This window comes from Martes martes (assembly GCF_963455335.1).
Source record: "Martes martes genome assembly, chromosome: 15".
NCBI lineage: Eukaryota > Metazoa > Chordata > Mammalia > Carnivora > Mustelidae > Martes > Martes martes.
Genome location: NC_137903.1, coordinates 23,585,983 through 23,611,446, shown reverse-complemented (window position 1 = coordinate 23,611,446; position 25,464 = coordinate 23,585,983). Strand labels below are relative to the sequence as shown.

Here is a 25,464-nt window from a genome sequence, read left to right as displayed (position 1 = left end):
AATCATTGTGAGGTTATCTGTCATTCTCACTTCCTTTCTTATTTAATGTTGTTGATCCAGGTCCCTCTGGGACTGAGGAGGCACAGGGAGTGAGGTCAAGTCACCGCCTGGAATGAAGGTGCTTGACTGGCACAAGTAGAGTCTCCTGTTGGGTTGCTCTGCATGACAGACACAAGTAGGGCTGCTGTGGTCTTCTGCAGGCCTTTGACTGGTGCTCCTCCGATGCCTCAGCACCTCTGGCTGGCCCTAAGGCTGTGACCCAAGCCGTGGACCTCTGAGGTCCACCAGCTGTTGGTCTTGTTTCGCCTTCAGGCACACCACCGTGCCAAGTGTAAACTCCTTTAAAATGGCCATAGATTTTATTCTTTAGAGTCTCGTTTGGTTCCCAGAAAACAAGTACCTTTGTCTTAGAATTGGTGTCATTGCGGCTTGCTCTCATTTCAGCCCTCTTTTCTTGTTGCACTGCTGCCTCTTCATGTTTAGATGTCTTGGGCATGAGCCAAATATAGTCTCTATGTGTGAGCCAAGCTCCCAAAGTGGTTCTCTTGAGGAAGCACCAAAGCATCACTAATATGTCAGTACAGAGGGTTTCTCGTTGCTTCCATTTCTTCCACCTGTTCCCCCTACCACTTTCTGGATAGCCTGGAGATGGTGAAGAATGGCATACAGCAAAACTTATTACCTAATATTTGAGTTCATGATTATTAGCCAGTCTAGAACCTTGCTTTGTGATGTGATAGTATCTTCTATTACTGTAATATTTGAAGACTTTGGGACCTCAAGCAAAATTAAGAAAAGTTCCTAACTTTGAAGCCAGTGTTATAAAATGACTGGAAGATACAGGGACCCAGATTTCAAATTGCTTTTCTAATATGCAGATCTCTTCAAAGAAGAATAAACTGCTTTAGGAAGTTCTGAGTTTTTTCTTTTTTTTTTTTCTTTTTTTCCCCCCCATTGGACGCCATTTAAGAAAGTGTCCATGATTAACCTGTTTATATCAGAGACAACTTCATGACTGTGTAGCATGCATTTTCACAGGGCTATACATTTAGAAAGGCCTGTGCTTATTTTTTTTTTTTATTAACATGTATTTCAGGGGTTCAGGTCTGTGATTCATCAATCTTACACAATTCATAGAACTCACCATAGCACATACCCTCCCCAATGTCCACCACCCAGCCACCCTATCCCTCCCACCCCCTCCCCTCCAGGGCCTGTGCTTATTTTAATATTCTCCTGTCACCTTCTGGAAATTGTTCATAATGTGTTAATAAGAAGCCCTGAATTTTCATTTTGCATTAGGACCCACAAATGACGTCGCCAGTTTTAATGAATACTGTTGTACTATGTGGGTTGGAAGATTAGAATCTAAATGATTGAAAAAGCCCTTCCTTTAAGTTTTAACATAGAAACAATGTTAATACTAATGAACATTAACAAGTGTATGCATTTACAAGCTATTTAACATACTTTAAAGTTTGTGAATATAACTCATGTACTAAAAAACTTAGATTGAATCACTTTTTACTGATTCTGTAGCTTCTTTAATATGGGTACTTTTACTAGTAACTTTTCTTCCATGAAATATTATATGATCAAAATGTGTTGTGTGCAATATTCCAGACTTACTATAAATGTTCGTTCTACTTCTTAAACTTAACAAAAAATTGAGAGAGTACAATTATATTGAGAAAAATACTCTTTAAAAGTCATTGCTACATTTTTATGTAATGATTTGGTATTCTGTTAATGTAAGCATCCGTGCTAGAGAAATTCTGAGTGCTGTCTTTTTCCCCCTTTAATGGGATTCAATATAATTGACTTTCATTTTTATTTATTCTTTCTTGGAAGGGAAACATCTGGGAACAGATTTTACGAATACCCTTCATCTTGGAAATAATTAATGCGGTTCCCTTCATTATCTCAGTAAGTCCTAAAAGCATCTTTAAAATAAATAATTTTGTCATTAGACTTAAGTCTTTAAATCTAAATACTAATAAATAATACATTAGCTCCAATAAATGATTTTAGGCTTTGGTTAGGATCATGGTATTAAAAATAAACAGTAAAATCAGTTGGATAATTGGATTATGAAATTAAATGAAAACAAATGAGATTTAGTGCAATAACAAAATAAAATCCTTTTTCAGACATATATGCTCTGGATGTGCCATGTGAATAGGTGTTAATATTATCTAGATAGAGTAGAAATTAATCACTCTATTTCTTGTGTATATTGCAGAATTAAAAAAAAAAAGTAGAAACTAACAAAAAATAAAATCAGACCTATAAATACAGAAAACTGATGGTTGCCAGAGGGAAGAGAGTGGGGGGTTGGGCAAATTGCACCCAATTTGGTGCAAGGGAGTGGGGATACAGGCCCAGTTATGAAATGAATGCCATGGCAATAAAAGGCATAGCTTAAGGAATATAATCAGTGATATTGTAGTAGTGATATCATAGGACAGATGGTAGCTACCCTTGTGGTGAACATGGCATGATGTATAAACTTGTGAAATCACTAAGTAGTACACCTGAAACTCATATAACATTGTATGTCACCTATATCCAAATAAATAAAATAGAAACGAAGTATTGATAAAAGTTTCTCATACTGAGCATTTATTTATTTCTAGCTTAAACACAATATTTACTAAGTCCAATTCTCCCATTAATAAGAAAGTTGCCAACAGCCAGACAATTAGCAATTTGCTTCTTTATCAAAGTACTGTGGAATACCAATTCTACGATGATCCTGCTCAATTGCAGCCCTATAAATATGTAACAAGCACTTTCCCATTGCAAAATTAGGTTTTAATCTGTATTTCATAGAGTTATGATAATGTCTGTTTGGGATATGCTTTCTAACACTTCCTTTGAACTTTATTTGGAAAATTATGAAAATAAGCAAATACTATTTTAAGTGGTTGCTTATTTCTGACAATTATTTTAATTTGAGTGATTTATCTAGAGGAACAACTGGAGCTAGGTTAAATGACGGGCTAAGTAAATGTAATCCAATTGAATATGGTTCCCAAGGTCACTTAAAATGTTTGAATCTGAAGAGAGTAAGTGGTAATGTTATGAAAAGGGAAAGCCTTCTCTCTCCCTCTTTATTCCTATTTTCCCTCTCGAGTTGTAGGGAAGAGAGAGGTGATGTCTATTATAAACTGTCACAATGAAAGATTAATGATAGAATTACCACAGTTACAGCTGACATTCAGCAGAGCTCATTTTTTTCCTTTCTGCTTCCATAATAATTTCCCAAAGAATTTTTCCCTAAGTAAGACTTAGACCAATGAATGAAAAGATTGGATCTTCTCCTTGCGTTTCATTAATGAGTTTAAAGAATTTATCACATGTATTGAAAATTTTAGTCTTTATTAACTTTTTTTTTGTTCTACATTTTAATCTGATGGATATGATTTTTGCTTTGAGATAAAAGTTTAGTTTTTGTTTGTTTTTTAGATCTTCTGGCCTTCCTTAAGGAATCTATTTGTCCCTGTCTTTCTAAACTGTTGGCTTGCCAAACATGCCTTGGAAAATATGATTGTAAGTATGAAAATGAAGTGTAAATACAACAATATTTTTACCCTTCCATTATTTCTTACATACTTTCACTGCTTATATTAAACAGAGAGAGAAGATGATTTGAGGTCTCAGTCTTGCACTTCTCCATTTTTCTTTCTCCTATGAAATATAAACTCATACTGTTGTGATTTATTTAGGTATAATTAAATTTCTAAATTGTTCATTTTTAAAAGAAATAAATTTATTTTAAATTAATAATTAAAAAAATAAATTTAGCATCCCAGTAAATAATTTCATTTAAATTTTTGTAAAAATGAAAGAGTTTTGGTAAAATACTATCAAATAAAGTGGTATGTTATATTACTATTGAAGACCTTAAGTCTGCTTGTATTCTAATTCAGAGTAAAAACTTTTTGGGCTATCTTAACTTGGCCCATATTGCCAAGTCACCACCTTTGTAAGTCTCTGTGACCTGGTGAACAAAAACAGTGCTGATTTTCTAAATATCACCAGTCCAGAGCTACCAATAACTTTGGTTATTTGTCTTAAGAAGAGACTTACAAAGACTTACAGACTTTGCTATAAGAATTAAATGAAACTATATGTATAAGCACATAGGTGTGTGTGTGTGGGATGTGTGTGTATAAAGTATTGTATCTGGCACAAAAATAGTAAGGACTCAACTGTTAGTTTTACTACATCGAAATTAAATTCGTTTGGAAGCAAACTTGTTTTCCTTTTAAATGTTTTTGGACAGAAATGGAACACAAAAATTATAAAGGAATATTTACCTAGCATTTGAGTATTCACAATCAAATGAATGTTTCTAAACATTTATATTAAATAACTACTGGAATCTCATGAAAATACATGTCCAAATGATAGGGGAGTATGACCTGTGGAATGGTTTAAAGAAATGTTGGGCTGTCTTCATTATACCCCCCCAAAATACTATTTCACTAAATAAAGATTGCCTAAACTGCTAAAGAAAAAAATACATGGGGAAAAAATAAACCTCTTTATACTAATTTGAGTTCTTAGTTGGTGGAAAAAATTTGCCTAATCAAGGGAGTCATTAGTCAATCACTGAGAGTGAAAGTAGTATTTTGCAATATTAATTTAGGATTCATTTTCCATTGTGTTTCTGTATTTTGCTTCTCTTTTCACTGGTTGGAGAAATTTTTATTTATTTTTCTGCTCATTAACACCTCGGTTAAAAAGAAAGTAAGGGATGAGAGGTTAACTTCTAATCAACTTAGTTTTTTGTTTTCTTAACAGTTCTGGTTAAGTATGTGGTAGAGGAAGATAAAATAGTGGCTTATTGAGATTTTATATTGGTGAAGTGATTCATTTCATGCAACACTGACTTTAAGACAGTTAAAAGTTCATTATAAAATATTTGAGATGAGCAGAAACCTACAAAGTATGAAAAAACCTGTGAATCTACCAAAGACTATAATAATTTATATCCTTCTAATATTTCCTATAAAAATGCACACATATCATATATGAAATTACAGTGTATGTTCAGTTTTATAATTTGAATTTTGAATTTTGTTTTTGTAGTGCTCAATTTCATATGTCTTCAAATCATTTTTCATAGCTGCATATAAATCTGTTATATAGTTTTGATCACTTTGACCATTTTGTATTGCATGTTTTAGTTATTTTAGTAGTAATGAACATTTATTATTTCATATAAGTATTATAATTTTGTAATAAGGTGAACATAACTATTAATTTTTATCTCTGATGATTTTCATGTGGTGAGTTGTTAGAAATTATGTTATTGAGTAAATACTGATTAAATTAATTAATGAATGCATGAAATAAAAAGAGCATGGCTGTGACCTGCTCTTCAGGTCACCTGAAGAATCACCTTCAAGAAATTTTATAACAAATTACATGGGCAATATCAATAATTTCTGAGTGCTCATGTTTTATATTTTAAATAACACTGAGTATTATTATTTTTTAATGTTTTTCAATTAGAAAGTTAAAAAGTATATCTTTAATTCATCTTTATATTAATGAATTTAAATTTAAAAATTTTATTCATTGACTGTTTTGCATTTTCTTTTCATGATAGATTGCCTGGCATATTTCATGTCGTTTTTCCTGATTCAGAGAATGAGATGTGATTGTAGCTTGACTTAGCTATTACTATTAAAATTAGAATTTTCCATTAGAGACATTGCTCACTATGGTGGGCTTTTTAGGAGTCAGTACAACTTCTCTGCAGATCTTGATAAGGGGAGAGTAAACTGAAATTTGGGGCTTTGGTGGTCCCCCATATTATTATCTTTGTAATATTAATGCTAAGGTAAAGATTATTTAGACCTAGGCAAAAATGGAAATATGAAGCTATATCCATTTAAAGTATATCCATTGAATGTGCGCAAGATATATACAATATGATGAGGTATAATACACAATAACAAATATAGTGAAACTCATGGATATGCAATATTTTCAAAATTAAAATAAGCTTCTTTGGTTTTATTTTAGAATGATCTGCACAGAGCCATTCAGCGTACACAGTCTGCAATGTTTAATCAAGTTTTGATTTTAATATCTACATTACTATGCCTTATCTTCACCTGGTAAGACTGTACATACCATTTTTATTGTCTCATTTAATTATAGTTTTTAAATATACATTACTTTAACTCAGTTGGCTAAAATAAGTGGAGAAATATTCACTATAAATGTAAAGGGTCACCTATAGAAATAAAAGTAAAATCTCTCCTTCAGTCTTACAGAAAAAATAAGAAGGTGCATCTATCATTTGGTATTGATGTTTACTGCAACTTTGACATTTTCCCAAATGTTATAAACAATCAAATTACAAGAATTTGTACTGCATGCCACAGTTGTCAAACAAGAAATTTTCTTTCAAACTGCTGACATGGAGGTGCCCTTATCTTTCTACAATCTTCAAAGCAGAAACACTGTTGAGAAAACTGTCATTGCCCGTCACTGTCTGCCTGTGCCTTCCCTCCATGATGTTTTAGTGTGCAGTCAGGCAGAAAGCAAGGGCAGATCTCCTGACAAAGCAATGCAGGACTTGGTACTTTGCTTTATTATAGAAAACAGTTATTTCTTCTGGAAAGTCTCACTTTGATGATTATAAAGTAATCCAGTGGGAAATGTTGTGCTGCACATATGGACTCATATAGATCCTTAAGAGGAGAAAAAATGTGAAACATAAAAAAATGAGGTAGAATAATATATCTGTTTTCCAGGAGTCTTAGATATTATATGTAATTGTGCTCTGTCCTGGATTTGACCTATCGAGAAAGAGAAAAAGTTAATTAGGAAGTACAAAATAAGAAGAATGCTCTCATATGCTAGTACAATTGAATTAGATATAAATAGAGGTATAGATATATATAAACATAGGTAGAGATATGTAGGTATTGCAACTACTTTGTATCAGTACTTTGTAGTTAATTCTCTATTAACTGGATTAAAATAGGTTTTATTACATACTTTATATCTTGAAAAATAAATACAGTTTAGGACATTAAATGTCCTTAAGTATAAAATATCTCTCTAAAATTGACACAAAGCCATCTTATCATTTTAATCTTTTTTACTGCTCACAAATTTTTTTTATTATTCACCTAGTGAACACCTAGCTGCATAAAAATGAAATATTAAAAGTAATGATTTCCCTTCTAAAGGCACTAAAAATTCTTAATTTTAAGATAATAACATTATGTTAATAGTTTAGGAGGTTTTTTTCATTTTATTTATGGAAAAATACTCCAAATTAAAATTTTTTGAATACCTGTGTACATGCTAATATTTCAAACGCTGGAAAATTACAAAAAGTGAAATGAATGATTTTTAAAACATTATTAGAGTCTGTTAAAGTAAATTTAGTAAAGAAGTAATTGAAATATTAATGCTGAGGGGCGCCTGGGTGGCTCAGTCAGTTGGGTGTCTGTCTTTGACTCAGATCATGATCCTGGGGTCCTGGGATTGGACCCCTCACTGGGCTCCTGGCTCCGCAGGGAGTCTGCTTCTCCCTTTGCCCCTCTCCCTGCTCAAGCTCTCTCTCTCAAATAAATAAATAAAATCCCTTTCTTAAAAAAAGAAATATTAATGCTGAAATAAGGACAAGTTTTTTTTTTTTTTTTAAAGATTTTATTTATTTATTTGACAGACAGAGGTTTCAAGTAGGCAAGAGAGGCAGGCAGGGAGAGAGAGGAGGAAGCAGGCTCTCTGCGGAGCAGAGAGCCCGATGTGGGGCTCGATCCCTGGACCCTGGGATCATGACCTGAGCCGAAAGCAGAGGCTTTAACCCACTGAGCCACCCAGGTGCCCCAGGACAAGTTATTTTTATCTGAAAACACTAAGCTCAGCACTTTTGTTTTGAAGACATCCTCATCATAGTGGTGGGCTCTCTGCTCTTACTTTTTGCCTTTTTGCCTATTTCTTGTGTAGTTTTTATTTTCTAAAGAAGCAAATAGACAAATTTTGCTACTTTCTCATGCCAAGAGATGCAGCAGTGCTAGATAATGGGTTTTTGTGATGTATATGAAATGGCCATTATGCAGTTTATTTATCATTTAAGTTATTTGTGTTTTACTTTTTATTTTATTTGCTGTTGAAGTTGCTTTTGTTGTTGTTCTTGCGTGTTACTGGTTTTCATAATGTACATTATAAATGTGCAGTTTTATTGCTTTTAATTACGTGTACATCAATACATGTTTTGTTAATACATTTAGGTAAATGTGTTTTTAAATTATAATACCTAAAACGGAGAAGCTGAAGTTTGATGTCTTTGTGTATTCTTCTCTAGCATTCCAAGCTAAATGTCTTCATAAGTCATGACCATCATATGAGGGTAGAATACATCTTTTTTTGAATTCACCATCAAAACTGTAGTTATTGATAAGAAAAATATAAACAATGTTATGTTAGTTAAAATTCACAGGCTGTTTTAACAAAGAGTTATACCACACAGACACTGTAAAATACAAATATACACAAAGGTTCAGCAACTTAAACAAATGGAAATGTGTAAGTAGTCTGTCCAAGAAGGTTACATCAGCTTCATATTAATGGATCCTAAATTTCCTTAGAATTTGTTTTCTGCCATTCCCAAAACATGGTTTCTGTAACGTGGCTCGTGATGGCTACTCTTGCCATTATATCCTGACTCCAGCCTGTAGGAAGGAAGAAGATAAAGCACAACCCAGAAATTACCTGCATAATATAGCCCAGAATTTGCTCATATATCCACACGCAGCTGATAGGGAGTCTATAGAAATCTGATCTAGCTGGGAAAGAATATACCCAGCTGAATGTTGTACTATCATGGAAGAGCAAAACCAGATACTGTGGAACAATAAGCAATCTCTTGCACTGATGAATCATAAAAGCCCATATATATATCATTTGTTTAAAACTCAGGGCTATGCCAGTTTGGAGCCCATGGGCAACTTACTGAAATTATCCAGCTTTATTTGCCACATTATTAAATGAGGGTAATATTAATTATCCTATAAGACTTTTGCCTTTAATGACTTTAATGAAGACTAAATTAGATATGTTTATACAATGTCCATCAGAGGATGTGGCATTTGGTATGAACACTCCAAAAATTTCATTTTTTTCCACCTCAATCTTCCATATCTTCTGTATCTTCTGTATATAAGATGATTATGTGACTGCACAAAAACTAATTTGATATAAAAGATCTAGGCATAGTAACTTATTAATGATAATATAAAGCTGAACTGAGATGCCTAAAAATATATTTAATGGGACATATGAGGAAAGGTTTTCCTTCATTATAATGTATTCAGGTTTTCTGTACTTTCTACTTATTCCTAATATTTGTTTCCTCTAGTTAGATTCACTAAGTTAAAAGTCATGGTAGCATCTCCCTCTCTCTGGGTACCTTTACTACTTTATACTATACAAATTCACACACACACATACACACATACATACACACACACAAACAATATATATATATTTTACATTGTGATGAGATTAGCCTTAATTACAGTTACATTATGTCATAGAGCAAGACTGTTAGTGCTTTTCCAAATCAGAATTTTTAATGCATACAATTTAAGCCCCCAAAGATTCAGGAGCTAATATTGATGAACTGGATGTGTTCATGAATTTCACAATGTTAAAATTACCTGTTTTGGAAAGCTGCTCTATAGTTTTAAAATGTGTCTTCTCTTCATCATGATTAACATTACAAAGAACTATCATTAAGCATCTGTCTACAAGAGATACATGCCAAACTGAAATAAAATTAAGCTGCTGACCCACTCTCTGTAGGGGATGTGCTCAGAATTGTTTTTCCTGTCATTGTAATGGAATTTGGACTAATTTTTCCCCACGTCCGCTGTGTACCCCTCTTGATCAATAATGCACACTTCCAAGACAGCTGGGAATTGTGATTCAGCCTGTGTCTCTGTAACAAAGCAGAGGAAACTGGTACATCGGGAATCAAGCGCATGACTTTAGCTTAATTATCAACATATTCTAACCAATAATAAGTACTCTAATTTGTAATGCATTTGGTGTTTCTAATTTTACACTAGTAGGCTTATTTTGCACCTACTTTGTTTCAAACTGTAATTTTTTATTTGAATATGTATATTTAGATATTTTCACATTTTTCATAGAGCTGTAACATCAAGATCTGAATTGTGTTCATGGGTATTTCGTTTGTAGTCCAATGTAAGAAATTTAGTTTACCTTCTCAGTCTCATTTCAGGAAAAAAGAAATCCATTTATTGTTTAAAAACATGACCTAGTTAAAATTATTAACACACTTAGTTCAAAAAGTGTTTGGAATTTTCTTGTACATCTTTGATTAACGCTTATTTTGATGCTCGGTGCTGAAGTTCTTGAACTCTATTTACTGATTTAACTCTTAAGGCAAATAGCCTTGTGACAGGAAGTGGACAGTGAAAAAATAAGAACTGAATTTTAGAGAAAGTATTAAACCATCATCTAATGGTGTTATCGCCATCATAGTATTTGGTCATTAGATTTGTTTGGTCACATTTATTTTGGTTTATTACCAATGAATGACAGAAAGTGTGTTTGTCTGAAGATCTGGAAACAAACAGCCCCCAGGTTTGCATTACACTAGAACATATAGAAAACTCTTTGTCCCAACTAAATTTTCCATAAGTGGGCAGGCAGATGTTAGACAATTAGAATTTAAACCATCATTGAGTTATGAGGGTAATGTAGAGTTATTTTCAGACATACAAGAACTTAGAAAGTATGCTACCTACCTATTATTAAGTATGTACTGCAGGAATAAGAAAAGAAAAGGATAAAGCGAAAGGAAAAATATATAGTTTATGAGAATCTGTGGTATATGCAATAGCAGCACCTTAGATCTTTCTCTGGGAAACCCCATTTTCATACTGAGTTGTATCAGAAGTGCAGTTGAGGGCTTATCCAGGAAGAGGCAGAGACACCATCTTTAATTTCCGTGACATAGGTACCTAGCCAAAGGATGTTTTCAATTAGAAGGTGGGGTGAAGGGGTGAGAGAAAGCCAAAGTGGTTGTGCCACAGCAATTCTCATGGTACAGATCAGAAACAGAGGCACAGGGGTGCCTGAATGGCTCAGTGGGTTAGGCCTCTGCCTTCGGCTCGGGTCATGATCTCCGGATGCTAGGATCAAGCCTCACATCTGGCTCTCTGCTCAGTGGGGAGCCTGCCTCTCCCTCCCACTCTGCCTGCCTCTCTGTCTACTTGTGATCTCTCTCTCTGTCAAATAAATAAATAAAATTAAAAAAAAAAAAAAAGAGGGGCGCCTGGGTGGTTCAGTGGTTTAAGCCTCTGCCTTCGGCTCAGGTCATGATCTCAGGGTCCTGGGATCAAGCCCCGCATCGGGCTCTCTGCTCAGTGGGGAACCTGCTCCCCCCCACCTCTGCCTGCCTCTCTGCCTAGCTCTGATTTCTCTCTGTCAAATAAATAAAATCTTTAAAAAAAAAAAAAAAAAAAAAAAAAAAAAAAAAAAGAGACAGGGGCACAGAGAGTTCCAACAAAAAGATAAACCTTACATTCTCATAGGTCTACAACTAGTAAAAAGCAGAGCTCAGGTCTGGGCATAGGCAAGTTGGTGCCAGAGCCCACATGCTTCCTTACTGCAATATTATTTGTATGATGTTCCAGAAATCATTAATAAAATTAATAAACTAAAAAAATTAGGAATTATGTTAATTTTCTCATTTCTATTGTGAATTTTCGAATTACTCTTTGAAGTAGAATTATAGTTTAGTTAGACGTTAGGATGACAAACTCTTACTTTTTAGATATTTTTGATTAAGGATAGAATACTTTGCCATTGCTATCTCTTTTATGTGAATAATTAGTTGCTTCAAATTCAGCAAGTTTCTAATTTTAGCAAACATATATACAATACATTTAGATAAGATTATGACATATGCATCATTATTATCTGTTTAAGTTAGTTCCATTTACTTGTTCATCCATCTCACTTTCTGTATACCTATAGAGTTGGGAATATATTCAAGTGATTATATATGGATATAGAATTATGTATCATGTTTTCAGCTCTCTTCTACATACCTTCTGCTATGGCTTAAATATTCAGAATGGATATGAATACTTTTTGAAAACAAACAAAAACAGTCATAAAAATTCACAAGGAATGTAAAAAGAGACAACAAAATTTAACACAAAATGTCAAATATGATTTGCATAATTCCTTCCCTTAATAAAGTGATTCTTATATTAAGCCTCTTAAAAATCCAAATTCTCCAACTTTATCTTCTACTTACTCTTTGAGTCCCAACTTCTTTCTGAGTCTCAATTTTTAAATTGAAGGTCTGCCCTTGAGTTTTCTTGAAGGCTATCTGAGTAATGGGAGATGCCCAAGCTTTATGCTTCTCAGTGTTGGAAAAAATTGTAAATGTACAATGTTTCCTTAAATATCAGGGTTTCTTGGTAGATTTTCATGATATATAAGAGCAGAGAGTCAGTTTTCCTTCCTCACCATTTTATGCCCCACATCTCTTGGTTGGATATGTAGGATGCTTCACGAATGTTTGTAGTTGATTCACAGTAACATTTGGAGGTCAGAATTCCCAAACAATATCTTATCAACTGGAGGTACTTAAGTATATTGTACATTAAGTATACTCAAGCCATGTATTTTGAGAATGTTCCTTTAAATACCATCTTTTCACAGTTAACTTTGGTGTGAGGTTATACACTCTCAGTGTGATCTATGAAGAATTCTAGGATTGTTGTTTCTGCCAAGGAAATATAACTGGGTAGCAAAACTTCTACAAATTTAATTGAAGAGAAATACTTTTTGAAATAATTTTTATAAATTTCATACACATACTGCATAAATAAGAACTTCCAGATAAATAAAAATTTGGCCTTTAATTTTGTCCCTATAACATCTGAATTTATGCCTTGAGAATTTTTCTTCTTTTAATGTTGGAACTTGTAAGAACAGAACAGTTTAATAAAATTACTGAAACTATCATCTCCTAGATCTTAGAAACAAGTTTATTAAGTGCTACAGAGCATTGCAATACACATACTCTCAGGGTTTTCTCTTCCCATCATCTTTCAGGATTTTTGTTTTTTCTTCTACTTCGTTCATTGCTTTTTTTTTTTTTTTTTTTGGTTCAGTCTCACTTTTGGTTCTCCCAACTAATCTAAATCCTGAGCCTCTTCCGAAAAGTGTTCATCATCCATTTATTTTGAAATAACGAAAATGCATGTTTGTGCATTAGGGTGAGTTCTGGTCACTTTTCATGAATTACCAAATTCATTAATGGTTTATGGCATGATTCAGTAACCTTTTTTTTACCAGACTCAACGTCAATGCCCAAGAGTGTGAGAACTTACTTGCAACAATAGAAAACTAGGTTTATTTTTACTTTAAACACAGAATTTCTCTCTAGAAAGTCTAAACTCCCAACATCTCAGATATCTTAAATTCCATGGGAATGTTAGGTTTTAAGGAGATACTCTATAGGAAATGAAAATGAATTGGTATTCATCAAGTAAATACCAAAGTGCAAGTTCTGATTTGAATACTAATGTCTGCACTACGAGCATGAAATCAAAATGTTGGATTCTTTTAGCACAGAATGCCATTGCTAATTATGTTTTTTAAGTAACTGTGCACAGCAATAGGATTCATAGGGAGTCCATGGATACTTAAGGTTATTTATTTCTGCCATATGACTTTTTTTTCTCTGAAAACATTTTACTGTACAAATTGACATTTACCAGGTGGTGAGAAAGTTTATAGTCTCAATATTTCCTTTCATTCAAATTAATGTTGTCCTTATAAACCTTGCCAAAGCTTGAAAGCTTTGTAAAGTTCCCCCTAATCCACAGGGGGATACATACCAAGATCCCCATTGGAAGCCTAAAACTGTGGAATGTACTGAAAAAAAAATATATACACATATATATGATCAAGTTCAATTTATAAATTAGACACAATAAAAATTAACAACTAATAATGGAAAGAATAATTATAATAATATACCGATATTATTATATTAGTATATGTAATAACAATATATATTATATTAGTATAACATACTAATATAATAATAATAGAGTAAAAGTTATGTGAATGTGGTCTATCTCAAAATATCTTACTATACTGTACTCACCCTTGGGTGATGATGTGAGATGATAAAATGCCTATGTGGTGAGATGAAGTGATGGGAGTGACATAGGCTCTTGACATAGCTTTAGGCGACTATTGACTTGATGCAATGACAGAAGGAGGATCATCTGCTCCTACTGCAGAAACCTGCAGAAACCTGATACCCCAGAAAGCAAAACCACAGATAAGAGGGGACTACTATATAACCAAATGTAAAATTAACACTTTAAAAGAGGCAAAATTTAAAGAGCACTAATTGCAAGTGATTAGTAATTAAGATGCTTTTGTTATTATATATAGGATCTATTTAAGCACATCAATTACAGTGTTTCAGTTTTTTTTGAGGGTAAAATGTTCAGATTTTGTTTTAGAATTGTGTAACACTGAAATTATTTTGTATGGATCTGTGTCAAATATAACACTGAAGAATGTTTTGTAAGGAAACAGATCTCCCAGTAGACTTTCAAATCCAGCATTCTTCACAAAACATGTAAAAAATAAACTTTTTCTAAAAGAAAAAAAATCTGAAGGCTCACATTGAAACTTTTAAACCAGCTGTATTTAATTCATTTACATTCTTTTAATATTTGAAATGTATGCTTATCTAGTAAAATGTTTCAGTACCTATACTATTTTCCTGGTTTTTAATATTGTTTTTCTTATGAAGCAATATTAACAAAAATATATATGACGTTGCAATAAGGTAGGTTTGACCCAGTTGCAGGTTGGTGATGAGATAAGGTGGAGTTTCACTACATCTGTTTAGCTCCTACCACACCTGCGTGGGGAGCTTTGTCATAAATTGCATAAGCCTTCCAAGTGTCCAGGATCACGTCTTACTTGAGTTCTTATCTGTGTTAAGAGCCCAGGTCCATGGTCATCGCTGTGAATGGTTCACTTTAAGGCCAAGAATTACCTGAGGACTCTCAAGTATTCAGTGAGTGCATTCTCCTCTGGGTCAGGCCAAGCTGTATACTGAGTCGTGTTACTTGCTGGCTCCTTCTTAGGAATGATGTGAGAAACCATGACAAAAAAGTGATAGTTTTACAATCAATTAAAGGTTCTCCATTCTGGTTCAGGCTGTGTTGAAACTTTTTCATTTACCATGTGCATTTCCCTCAGGTTGTTCTTCACACAGTTATCCTATTTTCTGTCAATTAGTATGGACTTCTTCAATTTCCATCTTAATGACAGCTCTTGTCACACCAGAGTGACTACAGAGTTGCTTTCTTTGGTAAGCTCTAAGATATGCTTGCTCTTTGGTATGAATGATAAAAATCTTAAATTGGAATGAGATAATCCTGGGTCCATATTACGCCTTTCACATTAACTAGCTCCATGACTCTACCTTCATATCACTTACTGTGTGCTCATCCATTTGTGCAGTGATCGACCTCATGTTAAGTGTTCCTACTGCAGTAAATTTAAAAATAAAAAAAAAATAGAAGTGACACAGTAATGACAAAACTGGATGTCAGGTGTGGGAGAAAGAAAAATTGAAGGGCGATTTTGAGATTTGCATTTTGGGAAACTGACTGAGTGATGGTGCCATGTATGAGGATGAAGAAACCCAGAAGGAAACCTCAAGAGGAAACGAAATAAAGAGTCCATTACAGTTGAGTTGCTTTTTAGAAGCCTTCGTGAGGTGTTGAACAGCCATGTGTCTATAGGAGCCTGGAGCTTGGTAGAGTGGGTAAAATTAGCATATGGGTGATCGTGAAAGGAAGATCATTAGAAAAGAGCATCTAGGGAATAAACCAAGTGGAATTTTTGATTAAAAACAAAGCAAGATAAAGCCATAACAGAATAGTAAGAAGCATTGTATAAGTACAAATGGCACAATATATAGGGACAGAATCTTCATTCACCTCTGTGTCCAAAAAAGGTGGCAGTTAACGTAAAAAGTAAAATCTAGTGAAAATGCCAAGAGAACTTGATAAGAATGTAATTGTAGCAGAAGATTTTAATAAAGAATCATATCACTAAAATAGATCCAAGAATTCTTTTTATTTTCACTTCTCCAAACATAGCCTTTCCTATACCATACAACCCAGATGGTTGTCTATTTTAAACCACAGTCAACGTCAGAGCTTTTATAGTACATTCTCATTATAATAAAAGCATTTTCTTACCATCAAGCAGTCAAATCTGTGCAGAATTCAGACATCCTTTTAAAAGCCACCAACTGTATTTTTTTCTCTTTTAAAATTCCTCATTTTTTCAGCCTGCCTTTCCCTTCTTATCAATTCCTATTCTGTTACCTAACTCTTTTAATTGTTTAGACAGATTTGCATTTCAACTGACTTTTAAAATCCTTTTATTGGGATCTCCTTTCATTGCTCTTCTCACAATTTCCTATCAGTAAACTGTAAATTAATTTCATCATATTATGCTTTATACTCTTTCTTACCCATAATCTTTGCCAATGTATTTTAAAGTATTTTGTTTTTTTTTAATTTATATTTTTTAAGATTTTATTTTTTTGACAGAGAGAAACACAGCTAGAGAATGAACACAAGTAGGGAAGCAGCAGAGGGAGAGGGAGAAGCAGGCTTCCTGCCAAGCAGGGAGCCGGATGTGGGGCTTGATCCCAGGACGCTGGGATCATGACCTGAGCCTAAGGCAGATGCTTAAGGACTGAGCCACACAGGTGTCCCAGTATTTTGATTCAGAGTGTTGAGAAACTTCTTTTAGCATTGTCTCCTTTCTCTAGATTTATTGCTTAAGCTGATGTATCTCCTACCCCGGGGCGGGGGTTAGATTAGCTTTCCCAAAGCCCTGCAAATGTCATACAGAATATTTCTGAGTATCCCTAATAATCCAGGTTCATTTGACTGTTTAATACTCTTTTTTTTTTTTTTTTTAGCTCCTATTCTATTAGCCCATTGAGTTATGTTTATTGCAGACCCTTGTTATATCTCTCTATTTAAGTTTTTTGCTTTTTTTTTTTTAGGTTCCTGGTTTGCTAACAAATTGATTTTAGGATGTTCTAAATATCTCGTTTGAATTTCATATGAGTTTGTTCTCTCTAGTGTGTCTACTGCAAGGTGAAAAACCACTTTCAATCCCTGCTTTATAATTATCTTCTATATTGACAATTGAAGCACCCAGTTGTCTTTTCTTCAAGCCAAATATCTCCCGAATGCTTTAACTTTTCTCTCCAAGATTTTTTGGTTGGTTTATCTTTTAGTAAATCTTCCTATTTTATAATTATAAATTAAAACAGGGCCCACCAGGCTAAGGAGGGCATGTGGAGCACTAGGTGTGGTACATAAACAACGAATCTTGGAACACTGAAAAAATAAAATAAAATTGAAAAAAACAAAACAAAACCAGGGTCCAGTGCTGAATAACTACAAAGATCAAACTATCTTTGTAGTTATAAAAATAACTATATAAATTTATATGAAATTAAAGTATTTTATGCTATAAAATGATATTTAAGTAGAAAGTATTTTTTGTTGTTATAATTTAGAGGAAGGATTTGTAGTTAAGTGAAAAAATTGTTCTTCTTAGGCTTTTTTTCTCACAGGGACATATGTATATATGCAACTCTCCGAGAGAGACTTTAGGTAAAAACCTATCTTGGTTTCCTTGTCATCTTTTTGCTGTGTGACTTTAATTAAATGACAGTCTCTCTGAGCCTTACTTTATTAATTTGTCAAATAAAGAAAAATATTGTACAAACCTTAAGAAAAGACTTGAGGCATTTTAAAAAACAGATACAGAATTGGGTCATTATAACAGGAATAAAAGAAACAACACATCAACATAATAAGAGTGAATTATGAGTCTCATATTAAGCTTTAAGGCAGCTGAGGTGGAGGGAGAAATGTAACTGTACTTAGCTCTCATTATGAGAAAGAAGAAAGCACACATATTTCTCAATGTAATTAATCTCCTCTTCCCTCTCCTGAACTCAAGAATCTCATTCTGTAGGCAGAATTGTCCACATTCTATATCAGTATAAAAGCATACTGTACATTGTTTCTTATAAAAAATCTTTAAATGCAAAAATAGCATTGATTTCCTGCTTACTGTCTTAGTGTTTCACATTCATAATTGTTAAGACTAAAGAAAAGTGCTATTGAGATACTATCTGTTAAATGAAATTTTGAGCTGAATGGGTCTCATGATGAGTAAAAATATAGAGGAAAATAGCATAAATTTATTGCATATGGTGATTTTAAAAATGCTATCTTTTACTTAATCTTTTTTTCTGATGCAAAAATACAGGGTCAGAGATCTTGAATGGTAATACCTTAATCACAATTTTAATTCCCAGCTTAATATCTTTGAGTATAAATAATCTGAAATGGTAAAGTTCTTAAGAGATTTTTACTTGAAGCCATAGGAGCAAAATGTGTATTAGGTAAATGTCAACACAAATCATGTTCTCCAGTAAATTTCTTTAGTTTAGAATGTGCCACTGACCTCCCGAAACTGCTCTTTGAACAAATATCATTGATCAGGAAAACAGTTGTAATTTCCAGTGGAAAAGAAAGATGATTATTTACCTAGGAGACCATTCTACATAGATACTGGTCTATTTGACATTAGCTTATGAGCAATTAAATGCAACATCAGTGGAAATGTTAGTCGAATAACCAAAAGAACTGATTAGATACTTCTCAAGAGTGCTTTTAGTCACATATGGTTATATTTGTATATTACAGAATTATCTGAATATTATACTCCATGAAATAGACACATGTTCACTTAGCCATCTCTTAAAAGAGGAAATTTTTCAATTGATTTTAAGGAGTGATTAAATACTATAAAAGTAAAAGTGCTATCATTATTGCAAAATTTTTCTGTTAATGAACATGACATACTATATTCATATTACATTTCAAAAGCTGGACTTGAGTAAATTATTATAAAAAATAAGAGTCACTTTTGCTATGAGAGTCATACCCACTCCTTACACTATGAGGTAACATGATAAGCTGAATGTTCTCCTTTATTTCAGTAGCAGATTAAATTTGGACCATTTCAGATAGAATAACATAAAACTTTATTTTGTGCCTTATTTTATTTATGTTGATTAGAGACCAAATATTAGGGATTGGTTTTGTTATGTAGTAGCTACTAGGAATACATGCTTGTGGGAACATAGTAAATGAGGGTAGATCAGCTTAAATTAGCTGATATTTATTTGGTGCCATTTCATATTTCACATGAACAGGGATATATAAATAAGTGTTGTTGGGGCAGGGGAGGGTGTGGCTAGAATGTCCTGTCCCCTTCTAGGTGCTTCTAGCTGAACTAATAAATTGACATGAGTAGGTATGGGGAATCCACATAGAGAGGGAAATTCCAAAGACACTCAGGCAAATGAGGTATATATATCATTCTGAACTAAGGAGTAGGGGTAGGCGCCTGGAACTTCAAAGGGAAGGGATGCATTTCATAGGATGATGAAAAAGAGTAGATGTTTGGTAAACAAATATCTATCTCTCCATAGAGATAGGTTAGTCAGATAAAACTTATCTCTAATAAACCCTTATTCTGGGAAAGACCCTCAACTTGGATTTTTCTGTGTGGTTATGGGAGGGGCAAAAGTTTCTTTTGAGCCTGCAGGGTCTCTATTGTCTTCAGCATGAAGTAGTGCACACGCCAAAGTGGCCTGTTTTGACCCCTACACAGTTCATCTTACGAATTTCTTGATTAAAAAAAGGAATATAGAAATGTATTGCTAAATCAAACCTTTTTCAGATATATGCATATTTTATTCTTATCAACTCTAAATATGTACATATCTTTAAATATATAATGGGAATAATGTTGTGTAAAGCTAGTATTTTACTGACTAGGTGCTTCACTTTTATGAACTGAATCAGATGAAAAAAGTTCAAGCAAAAAAGAGTAAATTGCAGGGAGTCAAGAGCTCACAACTTAGAAAATGCTTGAGGGCTGGATTTTGTAGCTCTTTTACATCCATTATGGTCTCTGCTCACAGCTGTAACTTCACTTGGATGATTTGCGTGGGTAGTGTCTTAAGGTGATTTGTCATTCTGGAGACTAAGAGTCTAGTGTAAATATAGTTGCTGCTTGGAGCAGGACTAACCATTCAGGGTATCAGCAGACTTTTATTAATGAGCTCAACACTACTCGATTTGATCACATCATTCATTCTCTTGCCTACAGTTTTTCATTGGTGTCTACAGGATAATATAAACTCCTTGGTGTTGTATATAAAGTGATTTATAATCTGTCCTTGCCAACTTCACTGGCCTCATCTCCCCTTATTTGTCTCACTTTAAAGGCTATACTGTAGCCATATGGCACTAAAGTAATGCTTTCACAGTTGAGTTTTTTAATGCAAAATTCTTTGCAACCGGTAGAACTTACTTAGAACTGTTCATAACTTGATGATGAAGCTTTTCCTATTGAGAATACCTTTTTATTTTAATTAAACTACTGGTTAGGAGGAAGCACAAATAAAGAGGAAAGCAAAATAGATGTTGTGCTTTTTAAAATTGTTTTTGAAAATTAAACCTTAAAAAAGGAGGAGGAAAGGAATATGATTTGTGGGACTATTGACCTTATTCTATTATTCTATTACTGGGAAGGAAGTAGGATATCTGATGTCATGGTGGGATTCAGAAAGCCAGTGTAAGTTACTGGCTTTGATATTTCCAATAATCCAATATTAAATAGGATTTAATATTTCCCACTATTTAAGTCAGAACAGTTTACATGAAGAAACATGTACCATGTGCATGGGGGTTATGAGCATGTGTGTGGGCATGTGAGGCACTACTAGGTGCATGCACACAAATGCAGATACACACACTTTTTAAAAAATTTAATTTAAATTCAACTTGGTTAACATGTGGTGTATTATTAGTTGCAGAGGTAGAATTTAGTGATTTATCAGTTGCATGTAATACCCAGTGCTCATTCCATCATGTGCCCCCCTTAGTGCCCATCATTCAATTACCCCATACCCCAACCCTTCTGCCCTCCAGCAACCCTCAGTTTGTTCCCTGTAGTTAAAAGTCTCATGGTATGCCTCCCTCTCTTTTTACTTTATTCTATTTCTCCTTCCCTCCCCCTATGTTCATCTGTTTTTTTTCTTTAGTTCACTCATATGAGTGAAATCCTATGGTATTTGTCTTTCTCTGACTGACTTATTTCACTTAGTGTAATACCCTCTAGTTCCATCCATGTCATTGCAAATGGCAAGATTTCCTTATTTTTGATGTCTGGGTAATATTCCATTGTATATGTATACTACATCTTTTTTATCCAGTAATCTGTCAGTGGACATTTGGGCTCTTTACATATTTTGGCAAATGTGGACCATAGAGTTGAGGGTCTATTTCTGGGTTCTCTATTCTGTTCCATTGATCTATGTGTCTGTTTTTTGTGCCAGAACCATATTGCCTTGATGACTACAGCTTTTTAATATAGCGTGAAGTCCAAAATTCTGGTATCTCCAGCTTTGCTTTGCTTTTTCAACATTACTTTGGCTGTTTTGGGTCTTTTCTGGTTCCTTACAGATTTTAGAATTGTTTGTTCTAGTTCTGTGAATAATGCTGGTGTTACTTTGATAGGATTGCTGAATATGTAGATGCTTTGGGTCTCATAGACATTTTAACAATGTTTGTTCTTCCAATCCATGAGCATGGAGTGTTTTTCCATTTCTGTCATCCTCAATTTCTTTCGTAAGTGTTCTATAGTTTTCAGAGTACAGATCTTTTACTTTTTTGGTTAGTTTTATTCCTAGGTATCTCACGGTTTTTGGTGCAATTATAAATGGGATCGATTCCTTGAATTCTCTCTCTGGCTTCATTATTGGTGTGTAGAAATGTAACAGACTTCTGTGCATTGATTGTATATCTTGTGACTTTACCAAATTCCTGTATTACTTCTAACAATTTTTTGGTGGAGTCTTTTGAGTTTTCTATATAGAGCATCATGTTGTCTGCGACAAGTGAAAGTTTGACTTCTTCCTTGTCGATTTGGATGCCTTTTATTTCTTTTTGTTGTGTGATTGCTGAGTCTAGGACTTCCAGTACTATGTTGAACAAGAGTGGTGAGAGTGGACATCCTTATTGTGTTCCTGACCTTACAGGAAAAGTTCTCCATTTTCCCCCACTGAGGACGATGTTAGCTGGTGCGTCTTTCATATATGGCCTTTATGATCTTGAGGTATGTTCCTTCTACCCTTACTTTCTTGGGGATTTTTAAGGATGGTGTATTTTATCAAATGCTTCTTCTGCATCTATTGAGTGGATCATATGGTTCTTATCCTTTCTTTTATTGTTTTGTGCTCTTCTGCTTATAATGCTTTGCAGTAGGCTTCTTAAGGAGGCTTCCTCCCTGCCGCCATATTATACACAGCTGTATATACAGCTGTGTCACACGAAATTCAAGACCCTGAACCTCCTACCTTCCAAAAGGTGGTCGCTTTTCTACTTGTAGACTTGAAGTATTTGTTTTGTCAAACTTCCGATTGATTTCTATGATGTTCAGAATGATTGAAAACTATTTAGTTGTATTCAAGGCAGGAGACAAACTTAGGGGTTCCTCTACTCTGCCATCTTAACTCCTCCCTGATATACACACTGTTTATGTCCCTCATCTTCTTCTATAACGTTTCACTGAAAGATGTATTTTCTCAATGATCAGACCTTGGCAATTTTCTTTTCATTTTATAGTGTTCTGCTAAGAACACATTATATATGTTTAGCTATATTTTCTGTAATCCCACAAATATTTCAGGGTAGTGTAGTATATTTTGCTCACACAAATTAAGGGATAATAATAAACATGTGAAGGACTAATCAAGAACACACTCTCAGGCTATCATCAGTTTCAAGCATCAATTTTTGTGTCAGAATCCTTATAAATTAACAAAAGTGGAATTAAAAATATATTTCAAGTTGTGTAGTTGGCCAGAAAGTATTGTTTGGTTCTATCTGGTCTTGCATAATTGGGTTATAAGAATAATCAAGCTTACGGGTGCCTGGGTGGCTCAGTGGGTTAAGCCTCTGCCTTCAGCTCGGGTCATGATCCCAGGGTCCTGAGAGTGAGACCCACGTGGGGCTCTCTGCTCAGCAGGGAGCCTGCTTCCTCCTCACTCTGCCTGCTTCTCTGCCTACTTGTGATCTCTGTCAAATAAATAAATAAAATATGAAAAAAAAAAAAAAAGAATAATCAAGCTTAACCTTTCATGGAGTGGCAACAAGGGTCTTCAGACCCTATCAACTCTGTTCTTACTTAACAGAGGATTCTGTTGTCTGATTCCACCAGCCCATTAGCCGAACCTAACCTTAGTGTATTTTCATTTTTTTTTTTTTTTTTAGAATGAATCTTTCAGTGTGTTTGTTATTATTTGTGGAAAGAACAGGAACCTCTTTGATCTTACTGAACAAGAATGAATAGGCATTTTATGTGGCAAAATTTGCTTTGTAATATACTGCTTTCTGTTTATGTTTGGTCACAAGTCTATTGGGGAGTAGAGTCTGTTGCCTCCACTTTTCCTCCTGACATCAGAGGTTATAAAAATGTGCACCGTAAAGAATCTGATAATTGTGAGCAGACAAATTTTCTTAGGCCAGTTTTTAAGGTTTTTAATTAAAATTTTTATATTGAACTGTTTCTGTGACATACCCTCTTAGATTCCTCAACGTACGTATGTCCGAAGGCAGAGTTATGCTATTTTTTCCTCAAATTGTCCACATCTATGAAATAGTAACTACCGTCCATTCCTTGGGGGTAATTGCAAAGAATGGAGTCATTCTTAATGTCTCCTGTTCTGTGACAAAATACACAATCAGCAAATCCCACAGATTTTACCTCCTAAATATCCTGCAAATCTACCAATTTCTGTTCCTTTCAGACATCACCTCACTCATCTAAACTATTGTAACCTTTTTATAATGACTGCTGTGTGACTGGTTTACCTATGTCCACTTTGGTACCTTTCCAAACCATTCATCTCATGGCAACCAGACTGACCTTTGTGAAATGTAAATATAATTGTGTTATCGCTTGCTAATGCTTGTTAAAATTTTCCATGTGTCTTGGGATGAACACAAAACTTCTTAATATTTCCTAAATTTCCTGTACAATCAAGATTGTCCCCACTGTTTCATTTTTTTTTTTTGAGATTTTATTTATTTATTTAACAGAGAGGGATCACAAGTAGGCAGAGAGGCAGACAGAGAGAGAGGGGGAAGCAGGCTCCCCGCTGAGCAGAGAGCCCGATGCGGGGCTCGATCCCAGGACCCTGGGACCATGACCTGAGCCGAAGGCGGAGGCTTTAACCCACTGAGCCACCCAGGTGCCACCTCCCCATCTTTTCATTTTCATCTCACATTCTTAATTTTTCCTCTGCTCAGGAGTCCTAGTATTTCCCCCCCTACTGCTCCTAGAATGCTCTACCTTTTTTCTCTCCAGAGTAAAATATGACTCATCTTTTGTGTGTGTGTGTGTATTACTGTAAACGTCATTTTGTCATTGAATTCCGATCCACATGAATAGGTCAACACAATTATGGGAAAACGTAGCCAGTTGAGGGTGTGGGGTGCTTTGTAAATTTGTGTATATTTATATTAGTCATCATTTTCTGTCTCTTTCCCTGGACTCTAATTCCCATCAAGGAAGCAGTCATGCTAACTTCTCCATACCTTTTCCATACCACAGTACCTAATTCTGTGCCTACCATATAGTAACACTCAATATATAGATGAACAAATAAATGTAAAACTTTGTCAAATGCATATGATTTACAAATGAGCAAAAATGAAATTATAAGCACTTTAGTGGAGATTCAGGAGAGAAAAATCCCAAGTTTTCAAGGAAGCAAGAAGTAGCAAATAGAACATACTTTACCTGTTAAAAGAAATGTAAGGTGATTAAGTATCACATTGTCTTTATTTATTGTCTTATCTATGTTATTTTGTTTTAAAAATATGAAAATATAATAACTTTATCCTGGTTGTACAGGTTTCCATTTTTCCCATATAAGGGTTTCGTTTCTTAAAATTAGAGCCTCCTAAAATGAGAGTTACAAGAACATGATCATGATTTTCCTTGATTCTTGACTATACCATGTTATTATTTTTTATTGCAATGATTTTGTCTCTTTATTTTTACCTAGTTTAATTTGTTTTGCTCATCTCTTGGATCCCACTGCCTTCTTCCTTTCTCTACTTCCTTCACAATTCACAGGAGAAGATATATTTTCACTGAGACCCAGTGCACATTTCTTACAAAAAAATTATGGATGACTAGGAATACATCCTCAGTACAGCA

General features: G+C 34.2%; 1 protein-coding gene across 3 annotated transcripts in view; it reads left to right on the top strand.

The window, feature by feature from the left end:
* KCNT2 (potassium sodium-activated channel subfamily T member 2) overlaps positions 1-25,464 on the top strand; it is a gene marked incomplete at both ends in the record, with an annotated part of 342,191 nt that overhangs the window by 124,343 nt on the left and 192,384 nt on the right. For all 3 annotated transcript variants that reach the window (XM_080825071.1, XM_080825070.1, XM_080825069.1), the window contains 3 exons: positions 1,852-1,926; positions 3,469-3,552; positions 6,040-6,134. In XM_080825071.1, coding sequence (XP_080681197.1) covers positions 1,852-1,926; positions 3,469-3,552; positions 6,040-6,134 — 254 coding nt within the window. The remainder of the gene's footprint in view (positions 1-1,851; positions 1,927-3,468; positions 3,553-6,039; positions 6,135-25,464) is intronic.